General features: G+C 42.9%; 1 protein-coding gene across 3 annotated transcripts in view; it reads right to left on the bottom strand.

Moving 5' to 3' along the window:
* Dus3 (Dihydrouridine synthase 3) overlaps positions 1-24,023 on the bottom strand; it is an 84,865-nt gene that overhangs the window by 4,446 nt on the left and 56,396 nt on the right. For all 3 annotated transcript variants that reach the window (XM_065445257.1, XM_065445266.1, XM_065445274.1), the window contains 6 exons: positions 18,657-18,839; positions 18,257-18,353; positions 11,684-11,762; positions 10,307-10,442; positions 6,431-6,483; positions 1,476-1,604 (listed from right to left, as the gene is read on the bottom strand). In XM_065445257.1, coding sequence (XP_065301329.1) covers positions 1,476-1,604; positions 6,431-6,483; positions 10,307-10,442; positions 11,684-11,762; positions 18,257-18,353; positions 18,657-18,839 — 677 coding nt within the window. The remainder of the gene's footprint in view (positions 1-1,475; positions 1,605-6,430; positions 6,484-10,306; positions 10,443-11,683; positions 11,763-18,256; positions 18,354-18,656; positions 18,840-24,023) is intronic.

Below are 24,023 nucleotides of genomic sequence, written 5' to 3'. Positions count from 1 at the left end.
AAGGCATTTGATTCAGTAGAGATACCAGCAATCGTAGAGGCGCTACATAATCAAGGAGTACAGAACGCTTACGTAAAAAGCTTGGAAAATATTGCTACATGCGTGAGGTATCTGTTTGTTTGAACGAGGCGCGTAGGCGCCATCAATCCAGAAAAGAGAAGGAAGAATGAACTGGGCTCGCGCTGTGAATCTAACCGGTCAGCGCTGCAACCGTTGTTGTAAATATAATCTGTAAATGGTTTCTCGTCTTACTGACTCGTCTTTCGCGTTAGAATATCTACAAGATTCTACAGCTGCCTTAATTCTACACAAGAAAAGCAGGCAGATACGTATAGAGAAAGGGGTCAGACAGGGAGACACAATTTCTCCAAAGCTATTTTCTGCGTGTTTAGAAGAATTCAAGCTAATAAACTGGGAAGGTTTAGGAGTAAAGTTCGACGGCAAATATCTGAGCAACCTTAGGTTTGCCGATGACCTTGTTCTATTCAACAACAATGCAGACGAGTTACAACAAATGATTGGAGACCTTAACAGAGAGAGTGTAAGAGTGATGTTGAATATTATTATGCAAAAGATGAAGATAATGATAAATAGCCGGGCAAAGGAACAAGAGATCAGGATGGCCAGTTGGCCACTAGAGACTGTGAAGGAGTACGTTTACCTAGGTCCATTAATCAGAGGGAACCCTGATCATGAGAAGGAAATTCACAGAAGAATAAAAATAGGTTGGATCGCATACGGCAGACATTTCCAGCTCCTGACTGGAAGCTTACCATTATTATTGAAAAGTAAGGTGTGCAATCAGTGCATTTTGCCAGTGCAATATGTCCAGTGCCAATGCATTTGCTAGTGCATTTCCCAGTGCATATGAGGCAGAGACTTGAGAGCAAGTTAAGGACCGCGCAAAGAGCGATCGAACGAAGATTGCTAGGCATAACGTTAAGAGAGAAAGAGAGTGGTTTGGATCAGAGATCGAACGGCTATAGACGATATTCTAATTGACATCAAGAGGAAAAAATGTAGCTGGGCAGGTCATGTAATGCGCCGGTTAGATAACCGTTGGACCATTAGGGTTGCAGAATGGGTACAAAGAGAAGGGAAACGCAATCAAGGACGACAAAACACTAGGTGGAGCGATGAAATTAGGAAATTCGCGGGCGCTAGTTGGAATCGGTTGGCGCAGGACAGGGGTAATTGGAGATGGCAGGGAGAGGCCTTCGTCCTGCAGTGGACATAAAACATGATGATGATAATGATGATGATGATGATGGAGGTGGTGGGCCCCCCCCGAAAAAAAATCCTGGGTACGTGCCTGGTTTGACTGTATTTGTTTCGGCTACAGTTTCTAACTCGGGCTACATTTTGAGCAGTCTACCTGGTATAAAACTTAATAATTAAACTTAGCTGCCTATGTATTTGTTTTCATCATGAACACGAAGTCAGCAGTTGCATTCTTACATGCAGGTATGACTCACCTGATCTTTAGCCAATCAGCACAAGATGGACTGGCAAAGAGGGTCTCCAGATCATCGCGGCCCCGATACGGCGGTGGCCTCTCATTTATCTTTTGTGGAAGAACCTCTAGAAGGCCCACAGGGATGTACCTGCAACAGTGACAACCATCATAATAGGCACTAGTGAATGGTTTATACCACCAAAAATAAAAGCTGTACAAAATTTTACTGCAATAGTATTATGCAAGTCAAAGCTGAGATAATGCAGTTCAATTTCAGAGGGAACGTTCACAAGGGCAAGGGTTGCGGACTTCTAATACAAGTGCACAAGATCTGTCCTCAATGAGGTTTTAATTTTAAGTAGGGGTGTGCAAAAATTCAATAATTATCGAATATTATATATTTAATATTCATATTCGATTCAAGAACCTTCAAATATTTGGCTGGATACAAATAGTTGAAACAAATAAAATATATTGCTGGCTGTGTGGGAGCAAGCATGTTCTTACCGATTGTCTATATTTAATTTAAGAATATGTCCGATTTTGTGTTGAGTTTCGGGATAAGCCTCTAAAGCGGGTTCAGCCATTGGACGACCAAGCTTTGCGGGAAAACCAGCCTCTCAGTAACAAGAGGCACGGGTTTGCGGATAGCGCGGGTGCACTTAAGAGCGCAACGAAAGGGGGCGGCTGCGCAAGGGAATCCAACTGCAATAACAATGTTCTTTTCGTTCCAGGAGTACAGGGCTAATGGGCTAATCCTCAGCAGTGATTCCCGTCCACGTGGCCTCACTATGCAAGTGTGCCAGCTCCTCGCCGAATGCCCATGTCGTGCCACTGTGCAGCGTATTGCGTGCCTGTTACATTTCAGGACAGAGTGGTGGCCGATCCGCTATAGCAATACGCACCCAAACGAAACCGGGGACTAGTTGTACAAGTTTCACCGGCGATGGGCATTCCGGGATGGACATTGCCAGGATGGCTGCGCGCATTGTGGTGTGTTAAAGTCGCTATTCTAAACTAGTGCGAATGCACTTACACATGTTTAGTTGGAGTTATAATCAAACCATTCTTTCATGCACTCCAAGCTGCCCTCTTCCTTCTTCCTGCAGTATAATGTAGCAAACCTCGCATTACATTTGTGGTTGCGTAATCTTGCAAATGCAGCACCTTGACAAGAATGAGTCGGTCAGCTGTCTCACACTGAAGGAAAACAGAGGGGGCTTGCTGCACAAGCTGTGCTGCAGAAGTCCTGTTTGCACGTGGCACAAAATAGAGGCAATGTTCTTGCAGTTCTCTTCCAAGCAATGGTCATAACAAACGGTACAGCACCACTTCAATCTGGTTGAGTGTGAGCACAGCTGTTGCCTTGCTCATTTGTTACTATTACAGCAGCGTCCCCAATAGTGTGCTTGACAGCTAATGCGATGAGTGATTGCTGGCGCAGCGTCAAATGCCTCTGATTTTATGGGCATTTGATGCTGTATAGTAAGGCACAAGTAGGAGTGGGCAAACACCTAGCGGAAATTCCTAAATTTTTCAAGTTAACATGAGTTAACACAATCTTTTAGATAACAGCATACTAGTCTAATTTTTTAATGTTGACAATGTAAATTGCGATGTTCGAACATGTTAAAGTAACCAACTATGCATGCACATATCATTATTCAATATTTGTAATGTGGAAAGTTGGGCAAGTTGGTGATTAATCATCATACTACTGTGCTCGTGAAGCAGCACGCTGACCAGGAAAAGGCAGAGAGACAGAAGAACACACGACACTCGCTTCGAGTGCCGCGCATTTTTGTGGCTCTCCGCCTTGTCCTGGTCAGTGCACTGCTTCATCAACATGGTATGATGACTAAGCATTCATATTCAATTCGTATTTGAAAATTTTGATATTTGCCCACCTCTGGGTTTAACCCTTTCGGTACAGGAGCTGAGTCAAGCTAACAAAAAAGGTCAACAACAAGCCCAACATGTCCAGTGTCATTTTATTTTCCATACAGCCATCAAGACAACTTGAGCTTGTCCATTACTCTTCTGTGCTAGTCGTAAACAAAATGGTCTAAGGAGCCTCAGCAAAATTGTGAACATAGACTTTTTTGTTTTGTTGTTGTGTCGCCAGCCATCTATTTAAAAATGGCACCCTTCGTGGGTTGAGTGATCGCTTTAAGTGATATTGAGAAAAGAAAATGTGGTGATTTGGACAGCCTAGCTTCTTTGAGCAAGATTGATATTGAACTGACGTCAGATTTTGAACTGGCACACATGGAATAACTTATTTCTGATGCCCCACCTGTGTGCAGTTACATTTACCTATGATACAGTGTAAAAAACATTTGTTTAATAAACTTCACCTTTATGACATGAACCTTTCGCTTCGTCTTGCCGTATACTACAATCAATACAATTGCTTGCACGAAAAAGAAATTATGTCTTTATCTGAAGTTGTTTTTCATTTTTTTATTTACATAGCAGCACACACTCCAAAATGAGGTTTTCGACAATGTAGGGATGTCCTTGGTGGATGAACTGGCTGTGTGAAAGCACTGGAGTCATGGAGAAGCAGCGGAGAGATGCTGTTGTGCTTTGGTTGACCAATGGTAATGCTATAGACTCATACAAAGCAGCAGGTAGACAGCAGGAGCAGATAATAATGTAGTAACTACCCAACGACCAAGAGGTAGGAGAAGAAGACGCAGGTACCATCTCGCAACTAATAATTACTTCGAGTGAACATTCCATGTTTAAATGAAGGGTGCACAGAATTATTAGCACATAAAATAAAAGAGAGCTATGATAGGGTTTGTCAAACGAACAGACTTGTCAAATTAACACATGTTCGACTGAATAAAATGATATTTATTTCAGTCAAATGAACGATAGTTCGTGGCCGGCCATTCCAGTTTTAGCATATAGTGCAGTTTGCACCCCCTCAGTGACAAGTACTTAATTAAGGCAGCTGTGCTGCAGGTAGATGAAAGGGATATGTGCCTCTGTAACAAAGTGCTGCTCTTCCTGTTCCCTCAGTTTTACTCATTTCAGAGACAATTAGGGAATCAGCTTAACCCTTTATGGTGCCATATTCTTACGGAAAAATTTATTGCTGGCTCATTGCACTTACACCAGTTATAAACCATTGCACAAAAATGATTGTTTATTTCATTTACTTCAGAAATAAATTTGAAATTGGTATGCCACTGTTTAGTAACACTGGACCACAATGTGGTGCAAATCTATGCTTGTCACTGTCCCTAGATATGCACTGAATATGTACCGATGACTGTTTGTAGCAAACTCTAGCATTCAACAACAAAAATTTATGAAGAAACAATTCTGGTTGCTGTTAAAGAATGCGTTCAGCATGCTTTCAGGTGTGCTTATTTGGGCCACCAGGTTTCACTATGTGTCATGGGTGATGTCATGGGTTTAATGGGTGGATTATGACAGGTGGATTATTTATTCATTTAATAAAGGAAAAAATTAGACATCCACCCAATCGAAGCAATTGCTACAAAGGAAACCCGCATGGGTTCCTCGAAAGAAAAGTCTCGCAGTGGAAGAAAAATTCATCCTGAAAAATTTGTGTGCAGATGCTGTACTGGCTTCCGAATTGGTCCTTGTGGAAGTGGTGTTTGAAGTAGTACTGGTTGTCTCCCGTGTACTGGTCTCGTTAGATTGTTTTATATTGCCCCATCTTTGGGGTCGGCCCACGATATTCCTAATGTTAGAACCACTAACGTGTCGTGTTGCCAAGTGGTCACAAGCACAACTTTGAGTACCTAGTTTTCACGTAAGAAGCTATGTTTTTACAAACGTTTGTGCCAGTATTTCAGATTGCTGCCATCTTGTATAACATTACAGAGTGCCTGTAGCCAAGAGACAGCCAGAAATGCGAAAAAGTATGAAACTTATGAGCTCTGACAAAAGAAGGCTGAATGTTACACTCTCTCGCGTCATGCCAAGGCCTTCAAATGGTGATCATGCATCTGTATTGTATTGCTTCTTTTGTATGTAATTTTAGCGTTCATGCAGCTAGGACAGGCATGAAAATAAAAGAAAACTTGGAAAGAATAGAACGAGCACGTGTGCTACCACCTGGATGGAAAATTCGCAGGCACTGCTCTTTGGAGGAGAAAACTTGAACTAGCAACATTGAAAATTAAGTATGTTACCAAACGGCTGCTTGGCATGTTTGTAAAGTGATACCAGACTGTGGGTCTCGGAGGCTGCGTAGAACACAGTGTGTTACCAAACGGAGGCGCTGCCCTACAGAAAGCTAAACAGAACATTTTTTATGACATATTTCAAGTTAACAAATTCTACTCACTTTGCAACTCATTGTAACTTGCTTTTGCCTAGGATACATAGTAATTTTGGCAGATCCACTTCGCTTTCTTCCTCAGTGTAATTTTTGAACTTTATCCAGGCATATGAAATCTGAAACTTCCTTGCAAGTGTTTGAAAGAAAATTAAAAATTTTTTTCTTTAACCATGAATAATCCCGTCTACCTGTGAACACTTCCCTATCTTATCTTATTAGGTGTTGTGTTTTAATGCAGCTATACAGCTGAACCTCATTATAACAAAGTTGCATCCAACACAAAAACAGGTTTCTTACAGTATCGAATATTTCTTATAAACATACATCTGTTACACTTTAACAGGTGCAAGAATTTTTTATTTACTTTGCTATAACCACTGATTCGTTATATCCGTGTCGTTATATCATGTTTCGACTCTTATGTATCTTTTTGTCGTGCTCTCTTTTGTTTTTATACTGTGCGTTCTACTCATTTTGCTGGCATAGGAGGCCCCACCCACAGTGATTACGGTAAGCCCTGAGACCTCGTTCTGTATATGCACATATTTGTATTAATCCTATTACGTGCAATAAATTTGAATTTGTAGGTGGGAGGTTCTACCTTACATGCGTTCTTGCTGTGTCTGGTGACAATGTGTAGGAAAGCTCACCTGTGAAGGAATGACAGCCACTCCAAGAGGAAACGCCGCGTCCGTTCGACACCCTACAATGCAAAGAGCGCGTGTTAGCTGTCGGTCAGCCGCAGACACGCCAACCCGTGCATTATAAGTAAACTATTGCGACTGCTATATACGTCGTCCCCTCATACACATTGCTCACTTAGTACATGCTTTAGTAGATGTACGTGTACAGGAACGTATAATTTCGTTCTTAAAGGGGCACTAAAGTGAAAAATTATTTCTTCTGCATCAGTAAATTACCGTTCTGCAACACCAAAAACACTACTCTTATAACGATAAGACCTTTGGTAAGCCAGAAAAAGCACAAGAACGAAATATGGGTGGCGACGCCTACTTAAGTTCCCGCCCCTGGTGGCTGTGATGTCTTGGATTTTGATGGCATCTTGTAGGGCCTACTAATTATACATAGTGGTACAGGTTGACTACATCGTGTTCTAGAGGAACCAAATATTACACATGGCAAGTTTCGGGAACCTTTACTCAGCGAATGCAGCCCAAATGCGACAACATACTTTCAAATCCCTGACGTCACACTGACGTAGCGGCGTCGGGGTTTCGGCGCAAAATTAAAATACTGATACTTGGACTTTCACTTCCTCATCTAATAATCAAACTAGTTTTTTGAAATGACTGCCTGCAGGGTTCTCAAACAATGCTTCATTAGTCTAAACTGATTTATTGTGTAACTTTAGTGTCCCTTTAAGGAGAGAGAGAAATATCAGTAAAAAATCTAATTTTCATTTTTGTAGAGCTTCTAATCTACGTATAGTGCACCCACTGAAAAAAGAAAATGATAAAACACCAGCTTAACACAACGGGTCGTTAAGGGAAAAAACACTGTTTTTATCCTATGAAATGCCCAGTTTTGCGCATGGAAGTGCTGAAAGTGATCCATTTCGTCATTCACTATTCCAAAATCACTTATCAGAGCCACGTCACATTGGTTTCATTTGATAGAGCATCTTTTCTGGTTTGCTTTCCAGCAAAATATCCTTGCTTTCATGCCAAATTTTTATATCCAGGAGCATAAAATGCATTTCTCACATGGTGATCAGTTCTTCCCACTTTTCTAAAGCAACTCTTCTTGGCCATCAGCAATATTCAGAGAGGCGCAGTTACTCTCCAGATCGTCCAATCTTGATAACCTGTTTTTATCTGACAGCTAGGCTTCCAAGGAGTGCAGCAAGTCTATAATACCCATGTTGCTGCACCCTGAAAGATTTTCACATTTTGAGGAATTAAAAAAAACAAGAATAATTCACATTTAAAGTTACAACTTTGAACTTACATATTTTTGAAATGAATAGGCATACAATATAACATGAAACAATGCTTACTGCACTTCTTAATTATTAAGGAATATATTCCCATAGCATTTAGCTTGCTTACAGTAACACATTTTTTGCCAGCCAACCCAAAATGTTGGAACAACAAAAATTGTAAAAAACATTTCCTTCCCTTTTGTAGAGAAAAAAAGATAGCTGCATATTTGCAACTAGCACATTAAATTAGCTATTACCTGTAAATTTCATTTCTCTTATAGCAATAGTAAAAAGATTTTCCTCGAGGCCCATGTCTCCCTTTATGGGGGGGCATGGGGGAATGAAATATAACTTCTAAACCATTGTTATGAATATTTATAACATTTTAAAGGTTTATGTATCTTCTTGTTTTAAGCATATATTCCAAATTTCATTATTACAGATCAAATACAAAAGAAGTTATGGCTGTCATACGGGCCAATTAGGGATGTCACTTTAGGAAAACTATTATTTCAGAAGTAATGAAGACACTGTGATTGTTTTTGTTAGATAGCGTCTATAGGCATAATAGCGCAGGGTAAGGCCAGTTGTATGTTTCTCATTACATGTCTGTAACAATGTCGTCACTTTGAGTTTAGGTTCAATTTTTCTTTTCATGTTCATTATATGTCAGATATGTAATAATTCTTTTTGCTAATAAAAATTGAAAAATATGAAAGTACCTCATTTTGTTCCTGAGGAAATTTCAGCCTAAAAACTACTTTTAAAGCAGGTTTGCCAAAGCAGTTAAGAAATGATAGTTTTCCAAAATGTTCTGTTCGACCAAAGAGTGCAAACTGAGAAAAATGAACTTAAACATTGCAGAACACGCTGCTTCATTCTAAGACCAACAATAAATAATCAATGTGCCCTGCTCCATAGGTTGGACCCTCTTCAATTTGAACCTGGTCTGCAACAATTGCTTCTACTCGTTGTCACTTTTTTTCAGCCTTAGAGCAGTCCAGCGCCCTTGTCTGCGCTAGCAGACAAGGGCACCGAAGCCAGAATTATGCCTTTGATTCTTAGTTTTGACTTTGTGGTCTGCTATACCCTCATTGGAAAGTCTCTTATAATTAAAATGCACGAAAAACAAACTTTCTAACGTGGGCGTTCAATCCGTGTTCGATTAGTTGTCTGCTCTGCAGCCACGTCTTGAATGCAGTGTTCATGGGCGTACTCGATGGCGAGCAAGCGCCCTGTCACGAGAAGATAATTCATTTCCTGCTTTCCTACACACACATTGCAACCAAACTTGGTGAGGAGTTTCGTTAAATGTCTAGGATTACAAAATAAGCAAAATCAAAAAAGGTGTTTCCTGGCAAAAATCATGATTTTAGCTGTGCATCGGTCCCTGCCAGTGAAGTCATGATCATACATACATGGTCATGAAAAAAGTCCAGATCTTCGCCTTTTAAGGACCTGCTTTGCCGTGAGTACAACAAGTGGCTGGCGGCAGAAGACCGCTAACTACGCCAACCGGACCTGTCAAAAGAGCCTCCCTGATGACTGCGTGTGGTTGGGTGCATTCGGCGTGGGCTGGTGTTTCACAAGATGTCGTGGTGCGGTCGTTTGCCAAATGTGGAATTTCGCTGGACGACGACGTGCTGTGGGACCGTAGCAGCGCTGACGATGGCAGCAGTTATAAAATGCACCCTCGGGTGTGCTTCTTTTTTTCTCCCTATCACGTGATATGGGGGGGTCGACTTACAATCGTGTAAATACGGTATCAATGAAATATCAAAATGGGCACAATGGAAGTTGTCATCATCATTGCAGGACAGGGAGCTGCCATCATTGTCCCCGATTAAGGAAACAGTAGTGTCGTCTGCTGAATTTCTTGTAGTTCTTTCCTCGCCAAAAGTCTGTAGCTGCTCATCTGCCATTGTCGGTTAATTAGTACAGCGCTTTGTGCATACTTGATCCACATTCCCTGCCAACTATGTATTAACGAGGTCTTACTATTGAAATAATTTCGTCATTCACCCTTAATTTAAATATTTTGAATTGTAGAAAGGAAGAGAGCACTTTCAACATGTGTTGCCAAATTCATGCGGCAAAAAATACACAGCCACTTTTCACATAAAAGGTGTTTGAGAGCTTGCACCTATATTGCTAATTAATTGTTTTCAAGTCTGTAAGAATTTCGTCAGAGGAACTCGCATCCGAAACCAAATTTCTGATATTTGCTACAAGCACACATTAGATTCGTTACACGCTGATATCGACAGTATATGCTTTAGATTTACTTTGTTATATCTGATAAATTATTGTACCAGTGTCCCGTATATTGAGGTCTTAGTTATCAAACTTAATGGAAGCTTATGCACATAGAAAAGAAAAAAAGAGAGAAAGAAAAAAAAGCATCTTTGCCATCTGCACTACTTTCCCATAGCACAGTTCTTTAGCGCATTGACAGAGCATTTATCACTTCAATGAGGCATCATGATTCATGTTACCTACATCATGCAAAAGTAAAAGTAATAACTTGATTTATTGAGACAATTGCTTTTGGATGTCAAAGTGTACCACAGAAGGACACTGTTACCTCTGTATCAGAGCCCCAGTGATCGAGGCCATAGGCCGTGTATTTGCGCAGAATGTCGAGGCGCTCTGAAGACGAGATGTCCCAATGCCGCCGCTCCTTGATCTCTGTGAAAATCCATGGCTTGATAAGAGCTCCCCTGTCAAACACACAAGACACATTTATACCAGCTTGAGTCATCCTGGCAGGCTACAAGAAAGCTAAAGATTCCACCTGGTGAGCCATGAGCAAAGGCAGTGCCCCAAGAAGTAGGGGACAATAAAGGGCTTTCAGAACCTAAATGGATGCACCATTCGACGCTGGTTCTGCCCACCTGTGTCTTTTACTGCCATTAAGGGCTCAAATCACCACAGGCATATCTGAAAAGGCCTACCAGTACACTTATTAGGCATATCGGTGCTCGTACTATGACAGGAGATGGCGGGTGGACGCGTATATAATTACGAAACAGATAGTGTGTTTCATGACAATCGCATCTTCCCACTCTTGTTATGCTTCACCGCAATACTTTAGCGTATGCTTCACCGCATAACTTTTCTACATTGAGGCGAAGCTGACTTGCAACGTGCCATGCTTTCCAAGCTTCGATGCCAATCGCGAGGACCACAAAGACGGACTCGGTGCCATTTTTGACAGCGGCGAATTCTTTCAATGAAGAACACGGCGCCACACGGCAAGAAGCTTAACAGCGAACATTGAAGCAGCTAGGCCTAGCGGATCAGCGTGTGAGAGCGTCGGTTCAAGGCAGCGAGGTAATAAAAACGGCGGCAGTGGTGGCTTTGATTAATGCTGTTTCGGACATGCGGTCAGGGCAAAAAGTCCAGAATATTGGATGGCGAAGGGTTCTTGTGTCCGAAATTTCAGACATTCTTATACATTGATTCTATGGGGTACGTAGTGATGCCGCAAAGCCGTCTTAATTATCGGGCGTCCATAAAGTCAGTCGTTAACTATACACTGGCAACTCCTCCTGCCGACAACGTCAAAAGACGATTAGTTACGATCCTTCTCTTTTGCGCGAGCGAGCATTACCGCAACTTTCGTTCCCTTTCAATAAAATTACAGCTAATTTTCCCTAGTAGAAGCACAAAGTCCTGGAGTTTTCCCTTAGTATTTCCAGACTATTCAAAATCCCTGCGAATTCCCGGTTTTTCTGTTTGGTAGACACCCTGACCCCAAAGGGTGTAAACAGTTTTTAGAGTGTACCACAATAAAAGAATGCATTAAAATAAAGGAATATGCACAGTGCAGGCACTGTTGCTGCTCAGTAACATGCGACCTACCATTACTGAAGAAGGGAGAGAGAGGAGAGGGGGAGACACTGCTCTTTCTGCAAGTGAACTTGTCAAACTTTCAGTTCAAGCCGACAACAAGACTCACCTGGCAATCATCAGGCCACTGACAGATGTCTCCGAAAGCCGTTTCTCAGCGTCCTCCCAGCTCAGGATGTCCCCGCTGCCTGCACATATTCAAGGGACTCAGGAATGTTTGGGGCACACAGCACTAGAAGGAATGTTCTTTACTTTTGTAATCTTGTGCATCTGATGTACACTGCGAGAACAAGGTTGTTTTACATTCTGGTGTGCTGACATATCCACCAGTTAAGAAAAGTTTTCTTTTTATTGTAACTAGAAAGGCTTAACATAATATAGAAACACTCACCGCACCTAAATGTACTATTCCTTCTGTACTAATGATGAGTGATGAAATGATGAATATATCGTACAGTGATGATGAACTTGCCTTAAAAAAAAGAACAATCTTTGCATTTGGGAGTGAATGAAATGTACCGAGGGGGCCTGAGTACACCTCGCCACCCATGCTTCCTCAGATAAAAGCTTTTTACACAAGGGCTTCACAAGACATTTATGTCACTTGAAGAATGTTCAGACATTTCTATCGTGTTCAAACTGTTTATTTACAGACATTCCCGCATCTCCCCTTACCCAATGCCCATTCTTTGGACCTGTAAGGTATTCTGAACAAATAACTGCTTCCAGAAAAACATTCCTGCAGATTGCATAAAAAGAGCAGTGTGAAGCAGTTAGCTGCAGTAAGGTAATCTTGTAGGAAGATGCAATAAAACTGGGCAAACTGCCTTTTCTTTCAGATGAAATGCAAATGTAATCAACTTATTTATTATTGTAATGAAGCAGACGCGCCCCTGTGTATGCGCCAACTGAAGAGGAAGACGAAGGACAGTGCCGTGATCGCGAGCGAGCCCCATGCTATGGACACAACCCTTGCACTGCCTTTATGTACCTAGCGCTCCACAATGTTGTCAACAATAAACCTCGTCATACTTTTCATAGTTTGCGACAAAGGTTCTCGTGAATGATGGAAACGGCTGCTCTGGCATCGACTAGTGCCACTGCGGGTACTCCCTCTGCAAAAACGGTAATAACATTTTGTGGCAAAGATTGAGGTCTTGAGAATGTCGATGTATTTGCAGTTCTTGCTTCGGGAACTGCACCAGTCAGTTTCCCTCTTTAGTGCGAGCTCGACGATGCAGGGGCGAAATCGAATGCTGACGAGGGGAAGGGGGAACGCTAAGTTCCCGACTGACGATCAGTGTCAAGACGTCGTGGTGAAAATGGAGGTGTGACGGCGTATGGTCTTGCGTAGCTGGGCATGTCAAAGGTGATATGCATAGTTGGGACACAGTGGTGATAGAAGCGCGCCACATGGCCAGCAATGCCGCAGGCAAAGCAGCTAGGCCGGTTGTCTTGAGTGTGCCACGTCTTGGTGGGACGAAAAAACTGTGGTGACGGTCGGGCAACTGGAAATGAAGCCGGATGCATGGGCGATGAAAAGGAAGCTGTCGGCGCAGGTGGCCATGCAACCACGGCTGCATAACTGAGCGGCAGCGACGTAGAGTGGGTGGCAAAGTCAGTACAGGATAGCGGCACACTCATGGGATTGGGTTGGGGGGTTGTAGGAGCTGCAGGAAGCGCTTCAGATATCTGAGGTCGGATGGCTTGCTGCAGCGTTGGAGGCAAAGCTGCCATAGGTGCGTCACTGTGAGGCAGCAGCGAGAGCTGCCTTGCCACCTCTTCACGAATAAAATCTTTGATTTGCTGTGAGAGGGTCGAGTTGGTTATTTCGGTGGAAACTGCGATGCCAGAAACGGAATCGGCGTGCTGAATGTTCTGGCGGGCGATGGAACGTTGGCGGCGCAGCTCCCCAATGCTCTGGCAGAGGTTAATGAGGACGGATACGCTAATTGGGCTTTTGGCCAGCAACATCTGGAATGCACTGTCCTAGATGCCCTTGAAGATATGCTTGATCTTGTCATCTTCTGACATGCTGGGATTTACCTGCTTGCACAAATCGAGAACATCCTCGATGTAGCTGGGGAATGTCTCTCTAGGCTGCTGTGCGCGCTGGCGTAGGCACTGTTCAGCGCATAGCTTATGCACAGCTGGGAGACCAAACACTTAGGCAATAAGAGTATTAATTACTGACCAGCTTGTAAAGTCGGATTCCTGGTTGAAGAACCAAAGTTTTGCTACGTCGGCGAGGTAGAAAGGCACGTGGGTCAGCTTAGACTCGTCATCCCATTTGTTACGGGCAATTACACATTCATACGATGACAGCCAGTCTTCCACATTGTGTTTGGCGTTCCCACTGAAAATAGGTGGGTCGCATTGACAAGGAACGCCGGCGCAGATGACCATGGTCAGCCGTGGGTGGTGCAGGCAACGAGGCGGCGTGATCAAGCATAGTGCAGGGCAATCTTATTGGCAGGGTCCGAGTGCGGAGCTCTAGGATGAGACAAAGGATCTCAGCAACCTCCACCAAATACGATGAGGTTTATTGTCGTTGATAACATTGTGGAACGCTAGGTATATAAGGGCACTGCAAGGGCTGTCCATAGCACAGGGCTCGCTCGTGATCACAGCATGGTCCTTCGTCTTCCTCTTAAGTTGGCACATGCACAGGGGCACGTCTGCTTCATTACATCATCAATAATTGAATTTGATTATTTGGGAGCCAGTACCATATTTTCACAGTGGCAGTGCCAAACGTGTCTTATGTTAATGTCATTTTACTGCTTACGAAAACTCTGTCCTCATAAATGTGACTGTTTGGCCAGCTAGAAACATTAACCTATTACATTATTTTGCCTTAGCCAAAGCATAGAGAGACATGAGCTATGTCCTTGAGCGTGGCCAGCCTGTTTTGTAAACCATTATGCGTGTCGCATTTTAACCCTTTGAGGGTCGATTGTTTTCGCCATATGCGACTGCCCAGGGTTGACTTTCTTATTGCAGATTCCAGTTCTTCTTAAGGACTTACTTCGAAAAAAATTTACCGTAATTTTTCTAGGGTGACCGTAAAGTGAGAAAAAAATATTTTACGTTTGTATATATTTCCTCTTCATTCATGAATAACAACAATAAAAAAGTAAATAAACTTATAAGAATTACAAATTTGATGCATTGTTACACACATAGTTCAAGGCATTGAAAATGCGCACACGAGAATATTTCGCAAGAGTCAAATGTTTCTGCTATTCCACTAATATTTACGTCCATAGCATAATTGAACTGCGTAAGTGACCACACACAAGAAAACTGTGCGATTGTGTGCACGTCAGAAAAGTAAAACGTGTGAAAAACTTCCGCTAATCTTCATCTTATCGCCAACTAGAGACAACTAGATATCGCAAGTCTCCCCCTCCCCCAAAAGAAAAGAAAAAAGAAAAGAAAATGCATGCATGGCAGCACCCTTCCTATGCTCACCGCTGTTAGCACTAAACGAGCGAGAAACAGGCAGTTGTCCTTTGAGCTTTGATTTTTACAAGTGCAAGAAGCCAAAACCACCCGCAGAACAAAGCCCCAACCGCCAGCCGCACGCGCGTGCGCACCAATGTGCGAGCAGTAGTATATAGGCGCGCCGAAGCAAACTAGCTCTATAACAATCTACGCAACGAAAACCGAGAGAGGGAGGCGCGAGAAAAATATTCCCTGTATTCCCACATAGTGACAGCACATGCCAAGAAAGAAAAAAATGAGGAAATTGGTGCGCTCTTTAAACATACAGACGCCGCTGTAAATATATGGCATCGACCATTTTGGACTTGTTCGCGGCGCCATATATTTACGTCCTTGACTCTGAAAAGGTTAAGTCATTCCTAAGATAACTAGCTGCATGAGTAACACCATTCCAAAGCCACTGAGTAAACAGTGAAATGCCAGGATATGAAACGACAGCTCAAAGAAACCCAATGGGCACTATTGAACACCAGTGGCTGACCCAGGCACATACTCAGGATCCTTTTTCGGGGGGCGGGGACTCAACTCAAGGTAAATTCTATAAGCAAACAAGGGGGGGCTACCTTTACTAGTACAAATGTGAATAACGCCCACCATTCGCCATAAAGACACGTAAACCCACAAAAGAGAAATGAAATCAGCTGTATTTCACACGTACACCTGTGAGGTACACCTCTCCTTGGAAAACAAGGAACCACGTCAAATGGATTTCCGCAGAAAGAAGTGCAGGAAGAAAGAACACTGCGAAGAACAAGTAAACAAACGAAAGTGTAAAATAAAGATTACTATAGTAGAATACAACTTAAAAAAAAAAAAACAGTTGTCAACCAAGGCATACGAACTGCACGGGGTTGTGTTACTCCACCAGCCAATCACAGAAGCAAACAAAATTGTTGTCATGCGGCCTTTTCAGAGTGGCATCGTACTTGATACCTCCGGAGCGTCTGCTGTTCTTCAAGGGTCTTTTCATGGGCTGAAGCAATGAGGTGTGCAACAAACATGGACAGAGCGTACGGAGTCTGACCATTTCACTCTTCAAGAGTCTGCAGTGCAGTTCATTTCACTGCTGAAACCGTGTTACTCATGAAACTTCACCGCCAACTGAAGGGAAAGTTGACAATAAATGGTTGCAGCGAAGCAAACATATTATTTCAGTTCAATAAAGAATTAGGCTTTCGCATTTCCACTACAATAGGCAAGAGAAAACGTATGAAATTACGCAGCAATAATATTATTCTCGTGGTTACCGCCTTATTTGGGTAAGAGGAAAAATTTGATGTATGAATTATTTGCAGCCTTGTGGAAAAACAGTGACTGGCGGTTATGAGGGCATGGGCAGGGCTTCACTGCAGACTGAAGTTGTATCCGATTATAGTAGCGTTTTTTGAATTAGCTCTGGAAGAATTACAGAGAAACTTGCGGAACTATCACAGTTCTTTTGAATCCCTCGTTTACTGCTCTACCAAGTAAGGTGCCATAACCGACCCGTATTGTTATTTGGGAAGTTGCCTAGCGATGTGTGGCCGCCAGTCCCGTACAACTGCGTAGAGCGCAGGACGCTGCGATTCTAGACGTACTGCGCCCACCGCGGAAGATTAGAAAAACACCTACATAAGCACAGCAGAGAAGTGGCTACGTCAGGCAGCTCGAATGATAACTGTAGAAGCATCATTCAAAACACACGGAATTGTTCCCCAGTTCCGGTGGCATTTTCTCTACTTGCTTTTTTATAAGAAAGATGCTGATCCATAAATATTTTCATAAACAACGGTTAAATTTCTTAATTTTTGCTTTGCCTTCTTGTTTGTCTGTTGCCTTGGTTCTCTCCCTTAGTAGATCACTTAATTTTTCAACTCCTTGCGACCCTTGTATCCATGATATAAAGTGAAGGCACTAAAACGATGGTGGATGAACAAGGAACAAACACACACACACACGCAGGGCACCACTTCCAACAATATTTAATCAGGAAAAAACGCCACGGATTTATACTAGGAGCACCATGTGTGTGTGTGTTCCTTCTTCGTCCACCGTCATTTTAGCGCCTTCACTTCAGATCATGCTTAACCAACATGTCCAACTATCCATCCTAACCTTGTTTCCAGTTGCCAATTTTGCACGAAAAGTGCTGTACAATTAGCGAAAAACCAGACGAGGTAACAGGTGACAGTCATATTGCTTATGAGTTTAAGGGTTATTGCAGGGTGTGATGATGGATGCTGTCTCGCATTATTTTATTTTCCTCCTTATCTAACCCATATCGTGGGCACCTTCACACCCCAGGAGATGCCGATAAGTACCGACATCCAAAATGAGTGAGAAAGGCAGCAAAATGTTGACCGCCGAATAGCTGTCAAGTCTCAGAATTGATTTGGCGGTGCTTTAGGAATGAGTGAGGAGTGGTGGTGGCGCGGGCGGGGAGAATGTCTCTTAAATCACCCCCCTTGCCACCCCCCCTTTATTCAACAGGCGGTGGCTGCTCTCGGCTTCACATAACCATGGACAGTTTTTTAAGCCTCGACTTGTTGCTGAGCAAGTATACTTGATACACATATTAGTGCTACACTGCACAGAGAAGAGGAGTGGAAAGGTGCTGTTCTTCCCGTACTCATCTATGTGGCATGTCTTGTTGTTTAGAACTGAGGTTGAACAGCACAAGTAAAACAAGGACATGAGGAAACAAATACCATAGACCAGCTTGTCTGTGGTACTTGTTTTCTTGTGTCCTTGTTTTATTTACGCTGTTCAAACTCAGTTCTAAATATGAACCAACTAGCTCTCATCAAGGTCTTACTGTTGCGCTAAAATTTAAGCTTTATGCGTTGTTTGCTGGCTTCATATAATGGCTATTGGGTAAAATGCAATAATGTTACACTGTGCGGCAGAGCCGAAGAAGAGGAGATGGAAGATCTGCGTGCGGTGTAGAAAAGGCCCGACTGCCTGTGATCTTGTCTCTACGTCCCCTTCATCATTTTGTAAATAAATCCATCTCATCCGTAACAATACGAACACAACACCAACAAAAGCTCCCTTTGCTGCTTGAGTCCCAAGTCAGTGCTTTCTCTGAGGCATAAGGCAACCCATTAGGTACGTGTTACATGCTCTCCCTCTCTGTGTGAGTATGGAGAAGCACACACATGCCAGAGCTGTTTTGGCAGCAATGCCAAGCACTCACCAAACACTGGGATCGGAGTCGCTGCCTGGGCACAGCTGTTGAGGTAGGCCCAGTCGGCTGACTTGGTGTAGCGCTGCTCCCGAGAACGTGGGTGCACCTGTGTATGGCAGAAGCAGTGTACAGAGGCAGGCAAGAGTGCAAGTGCTTGGAAATGACATCGTAAACACAGCCAAATATCAATATAATGAATGTGTGCTTATAACAAATCTGCTGAAATAGCTTTCAAGCCATTTATTAAGTATAATTTCTATTCTGCACACAAAATCTACTTCTCAAGGGGTATAAAACATCTGCCAGGATCAAACATTTTTTTTCTTTTTTTTTAGTCGAGTTAACTTGAAGCCTCCTTTTGATTTGCCAGGAAATGATAACTATTTAAACATATGATGAAGTTACTCACTGTGATGAGGGCAGGCTTGCGAGGAGCTGCAACAAGCTGGGCAATGACTTGGTGAGCAATAGGGCGGCCCTCATGCATGCCTGCTCGCATCTTCACTGTCAGGGGAATGTCCAGTGTGCCCACCATGCCATAAACAATCTCAGCAAGCTTTTTGGCACGGCCCATGAGCCCCGATCCGGCTCCCTGCGACAACACAATCACCCCCCCTTACTGATGTGAACCAGTGTTGAAGTGCCCCAAATATTTGTACACATCCCATGAACCTTACTGTTCCTTTCAAAAACTAATCCACAGCAGCAAAATGTATAAACTTTCAGGTTCCAGCTGACTTGAATTTAATTGAATTCTGGGACATTATGTGCCAAAACCATCAATTGATTATGAGGCATGCCATAGGGGGCACTCCACATTAATTTCGACCAGCTAGGGTTCTTTAATGTGCACCTAATGCACGGTACACAAACATTTTTACAATTCGCCCCCATCAAATGTGACAGCCGTGGCCAGGATTTGATTCCGTGACCTCGTGCTTAGCAGCGCAACGCCACAGCCACTAAGTAACCACAACGAGTATGCAGTCCAGCTGATCGAGTGAAAGTACTAAAAACTTCTTGGTCATAGCCACTAAATGCTACATGTTGACATAAGAGCACTGTCAGCATTATGTTTACAATAATTTATTTGCACAAGCTCCATAGTTACTCAATGCCCTGTCTGCTTTTACAATGAAAGGAAGAGAAATGCCAAAGAAAAAAATTGGTGGGGCATTCATCCTATGGAGACGATGGGCAATGGTAACGCAATTAGCATTCTTTCTCACGACAGGTGTTTAATTAGTGATATGCGATGCATTCTTGTGATGGTGGAATTAACAAGACAACGACAAGGCTGTATGACATATTTAATTGCAGAATATTATTTATTTTTATGTGGCTTAGTTGCGTTCTACATAAGTTTTTATATATTGCAATAGTGGCCATTTGAATATATACAGACAATATATCATGTTATTATATATATATGATGAAAGCTATTGCGTTTAATCTAATGGAAACAAGCAGTTCCTGTCCGACACCTTCACTGAGAATGCGTCTTCGTCGTCATCGGCCTCAGCTTCTGCAGAAGTGGCAAACCCACTACACAGCCAACTGTTATGCTCGTGACAATATGTATCTTCTATACATCTGTAGAGTTTAGAACAAAACATCCACCTAAACATAGCTAAGTGCTACAAAGGAAACCCATATGGGTTCTTCGAAAGAAAAGCTTTGCCGTTGAAGAAAAATTCGTCCTGGTCTGGGACTTGAACCCGGGACCATCGCCTTTCCGGGGCAGCCACTCTACCATCTGAGCTAACCAGGCGGCTAGCAGATGGCAGGCGAAGTCGAATTTATCAACAGCTCAGAAGCAAAGGCAAGATTACTCCTTGCCACCTTGTGGGTTTCCGCAGAACTATTACATCCTGAGGAAAAGGTTAGCAGCAAAATGGTTAGATACAAACATACAAACCAACAGTTAGACCCGGGAAAGACCGTGAAGTATGAATTCCAATGCATTTAAAAAAAGAAAAGCAATGTAGTAGATGCAATACATGAGAAGAAACTGGCGCAGACAGCTGGTTGCTTGTCACTGACACCTTCGTATAATTTTAATGCGGTTAGCATTCTTACCCACTTCCACTCTTTTGAGTCTATCTAAGTAGCTATCTATCCGTCTGTCTGACTGCCTGTATGTCACGCCTCCTATGCCGACCCAATGGCATAAGTTGTCTAGCAGCTTCAGCCATTAAATATGAGCTTGTGATCGTAATACTGGCATGGTCACTGAATTGTTGTCATTCCAGCTTCGTCATCCAACTCTCATGCCACAATCATCACACCATCATCATCAAACAGGCTTCGTAACACAGGTGTCGTAATGCTACTGCTATCACACACGTGTCGTCATCTCATTGCCCTCATACCGTGGTCGTGCTATCGTCATACTGCCATTTTACATCCAATTGTCATTATGTCGTCGTTATACCGCCTTCGTCATTCCATCAAGATTCATCCTTCTTCGTCATTCTACTTTAAGTACGCTTTCATCATTCAATCACAATTATGCCACTGTTGTCATGCCACCTTTGACATTGCGTTGTCACAGACAGTCATTATCAAGCATCCATTGTCATACCATCATCGTCATGCCATTGTGGTCATTCCATTGTCACTTTTGCTTCGTCATACGACTCTCGTCATGACACCATCGTTTTCCCATCGCTGTCATACAGACTTCGTGATATAGTCGTCATCACACCATCGTCGTATGTATTCATTGTCTTACCTTTGTCATGATAACATTGTGGTTCTTCTACCGTCATCCGACTCTCACAGTGCTGTCGTAGCCACGCCATTGTTGTCACAGTCATCATGCTGTTGTCGTCACATTGTCATTTCACCATCAGGATCACTCCAATAACATCATCTCATTTGTCGTTATGATGTCATACCGTCTTTGTCATTCAATCAATGTCATTTTATCATAACCATGCTGTCGCCATTCATTTGTGATTATGCACTGTTGTCATGCCATTGTTGTCATCCTGTTTTCATAGCGTTAGCATCACACCATCGTAATCCATACTTGTCGCCATCCCATAATTGAAATGCCATCGTCATCACACTGTAATTGTTATGCCATAGTCATAACTTAAGAATTATAATCTCCTTGTCGTCACGCTGCCATTGTCATTCTATCGTCATTATAGCGTCAGTGTCATACAGTCGTCGTCATGCCGCCATGCTCATGGGCAACCTTGGGAAGTGAGTGCAATAGCAAATTTAAAGAATACCGGAGTACAGTAATTCCTCATTATAACGATGTCAGCGGGGTGGCGAAAAAATTCATTATAAGCAGTAATTCAATATAAGCGACCACTCGAGAAAAGCTAAAGCAGTCAAGCTTTAATTGCGCCACAACCGTGAGGAAGTCAAAGTACGATGCACTCAGTTAAGCAAAACTTTATTCAGGTGCAAAAAAGGCAGTGAGCTTTGGCTGTTTCAAGTTCTTACCGGGTGCGAGCAGCCCCAGCTCTAACTTGACCAGGCATTGCACGAGGTCGTGGTCGCCGCCCATGCATTCAACCTTATTTCGTAGCAGGCGTAGATACTCCCTCATCTGCACCATAGTTGGCACCTCATGTGGTTCTTCGTCCACCAGCTCTTCATCCTCATGGGGGCCACCAACAGTGTCAATTAGTATCTCCCCGTCCGTCACTGGGGTGATCACTGGAGCAGCAGCACCAGCCAATGCGAATTTCTTGAAGTTGCCTTCTACCTCTTGGCCAGCTATTTGATGAACAGCCTCGTACAGATTGCTGCAAGTCTGCTCTTCATCAGGCTGGTCATCGTCAGGGTCGCTGACGATGACATGGGAAAAGCCAGCGTGCACAACGCAGTTGGCAACCTTCGAATGTGTGAGTTCTTTCCATACCATAATGTTCAGCAAATGGACTGCACCAAGGAAATAAATGTTGTACCTCTTGCTGACATCATAAGCTGTGAGCATAAGCTGTGAGCATACGCTGTGAGCATGCACTGCAAGAGAGCCTTGCAGTACAGCTTCCGGGTGGTCTCAATGAAGCCCTGATCCATCGGCTACAGTACCACGGTTGTGTTTGCCGGCAAAAAATTCACAGCGATCACCTTGAGGTTGTCTATCTTCCCGTGGCTTGAACAATTGTCAATTATGAAAAACACTTGCCGATTCTTTACGTCGAACCATCTATCCAGAAGGCACACATTGTCTTCAAAAGTAGCAGCAGTCATCCATGCTCGCTTGTACTTCTGTAGATGCATTCCTTGGGAATAGTGGCACTTTGGAAGCACTACGGCTTCTCCACCTTCCCCAGTATCAACAAGCGGAGCTTGTCCTCACCTGTTGCATTGGCACCACACAGCACCATGACACACTCCTTGCTCTGTTTTTCTCCGGATGAGGATCTGCCAGCAGTAGTGAATGGGTAATTCAGTAGCACCTTGTAAAAAAAATTGAGCCTCGTCTGGATAGTATATGTGTTTGTCATCATACTTTTCGAGTAGAGCTTGGAGTCGATGTTGGCGCCATACGTCTACAGTGTCACGGCTGCGCTTTCGCCAACGATCAACTTCGAGGTCGTGCCCTGTCATTTCTTGAACCGCTCAAGCCAGGTATTGCTGCACTTGCAATCTTTATGGCCCATCTGGAGGGTGAGAGCTATGGCTTTTGCAGTAAGTGCATGTCCATGTACGGGGAGATTTGCACTCCTGGCAATCTTCAGCCACTGCAGAAGTGCACCTTCCACTTCGGTGTATTTCGAATTCCGATTCCTCGTTTTAGAAAAGTCCAATTTTCTCCCATCCCATTTTGCTTTATATTTTTTCTTCTCATCGATATTACCCCATGGGATTAAAAAGAACACCCAATAACCATGGTAAAAAAAAGAAGAGAACATACTTGTAAATCTTGACCAAATCGACCATTTTAATTGCTGAGTTGCACCTCAAATATGTGGGCAGTCAACCGGAGCGATGAGTGGCAAACCCGAGCAGTGGGCAACATTCTCCCGACTGCACACCATAGGTAGAATCCTGCCTTGGCAGTTGTAGCAGTAGAACAGTCATTTGATCTTTCGGCACAGGTGTTGGTACAGGCAAGGAGCTGCTTTGGCGCAGAGATAGGCACTTTCAGTGCAGTCTCGAACGTGCATATATTATTAATCGATATTAATTCAAATAATCAATAAATGTAGCAGAGCTGGCCTTATTTATTTATTTATTTCCCATACTGTCAAACCCTCATGGGATTATAACAGGAAGGGCAAGTACAAATGGTAGTATTTGCGAACAAAGAATATAAATGCATTATATAATCCTGAGTGTGTCATTGTAAAGGTTTTTGCTTTTCTAAACAAAAGCATTAAATACTTCATCACAAATGCAATATATGGTACAATATACTATAACCAACAAGAATCTCAGAAAAGAAGAAACCAAATAAGAAAAAAAGACCCATCTGAAAATACACGTGACATAAAAGACCCAATGAACATGATAAACAGGATGCAGTCATGCATATAATGCATCATACAAAAAGAACACTTATAGATTAAGGTATTAGGCTATGAAGGTTGGTAACAAACCAGAGTAAGTAAATCAGAGCTGTAAGGCAAGATGTTTTTCCACTTAATTAGCAAAAGTATCTAATAAGGAGCTGTTACGAATGGATTAAGCCAGTTTATTCCAGTCTCTTATTGCTAAAGAAAAGAATGAATTCTTGAAGCAATCGGTATGAAAAGAATACTCATTGAGTGTTTTTTGTGTGTGTTTATGTTGCGCTGGCTGTGTT

This window comes from Dermacentor albipictus, chromosome 1 (assembly GCF_038994185.2).
Source record: "Dermacentor albipictus isolate Rhodes 1998 colony chromosome 1, USDA_Dalb.pri_finalv2, whole genome shotgun sequence".
In the NCBI taxonomy this organism is placed as follows: Eukaryota; Metazoa; Arthropoda; class Arachnida; order Ixodida; family Ixodidae; genus Dermacentor; species Dermacentor albipictus.
This window is presented reverse-complemented; position numbering and strand designations above follow the sequence as displayed.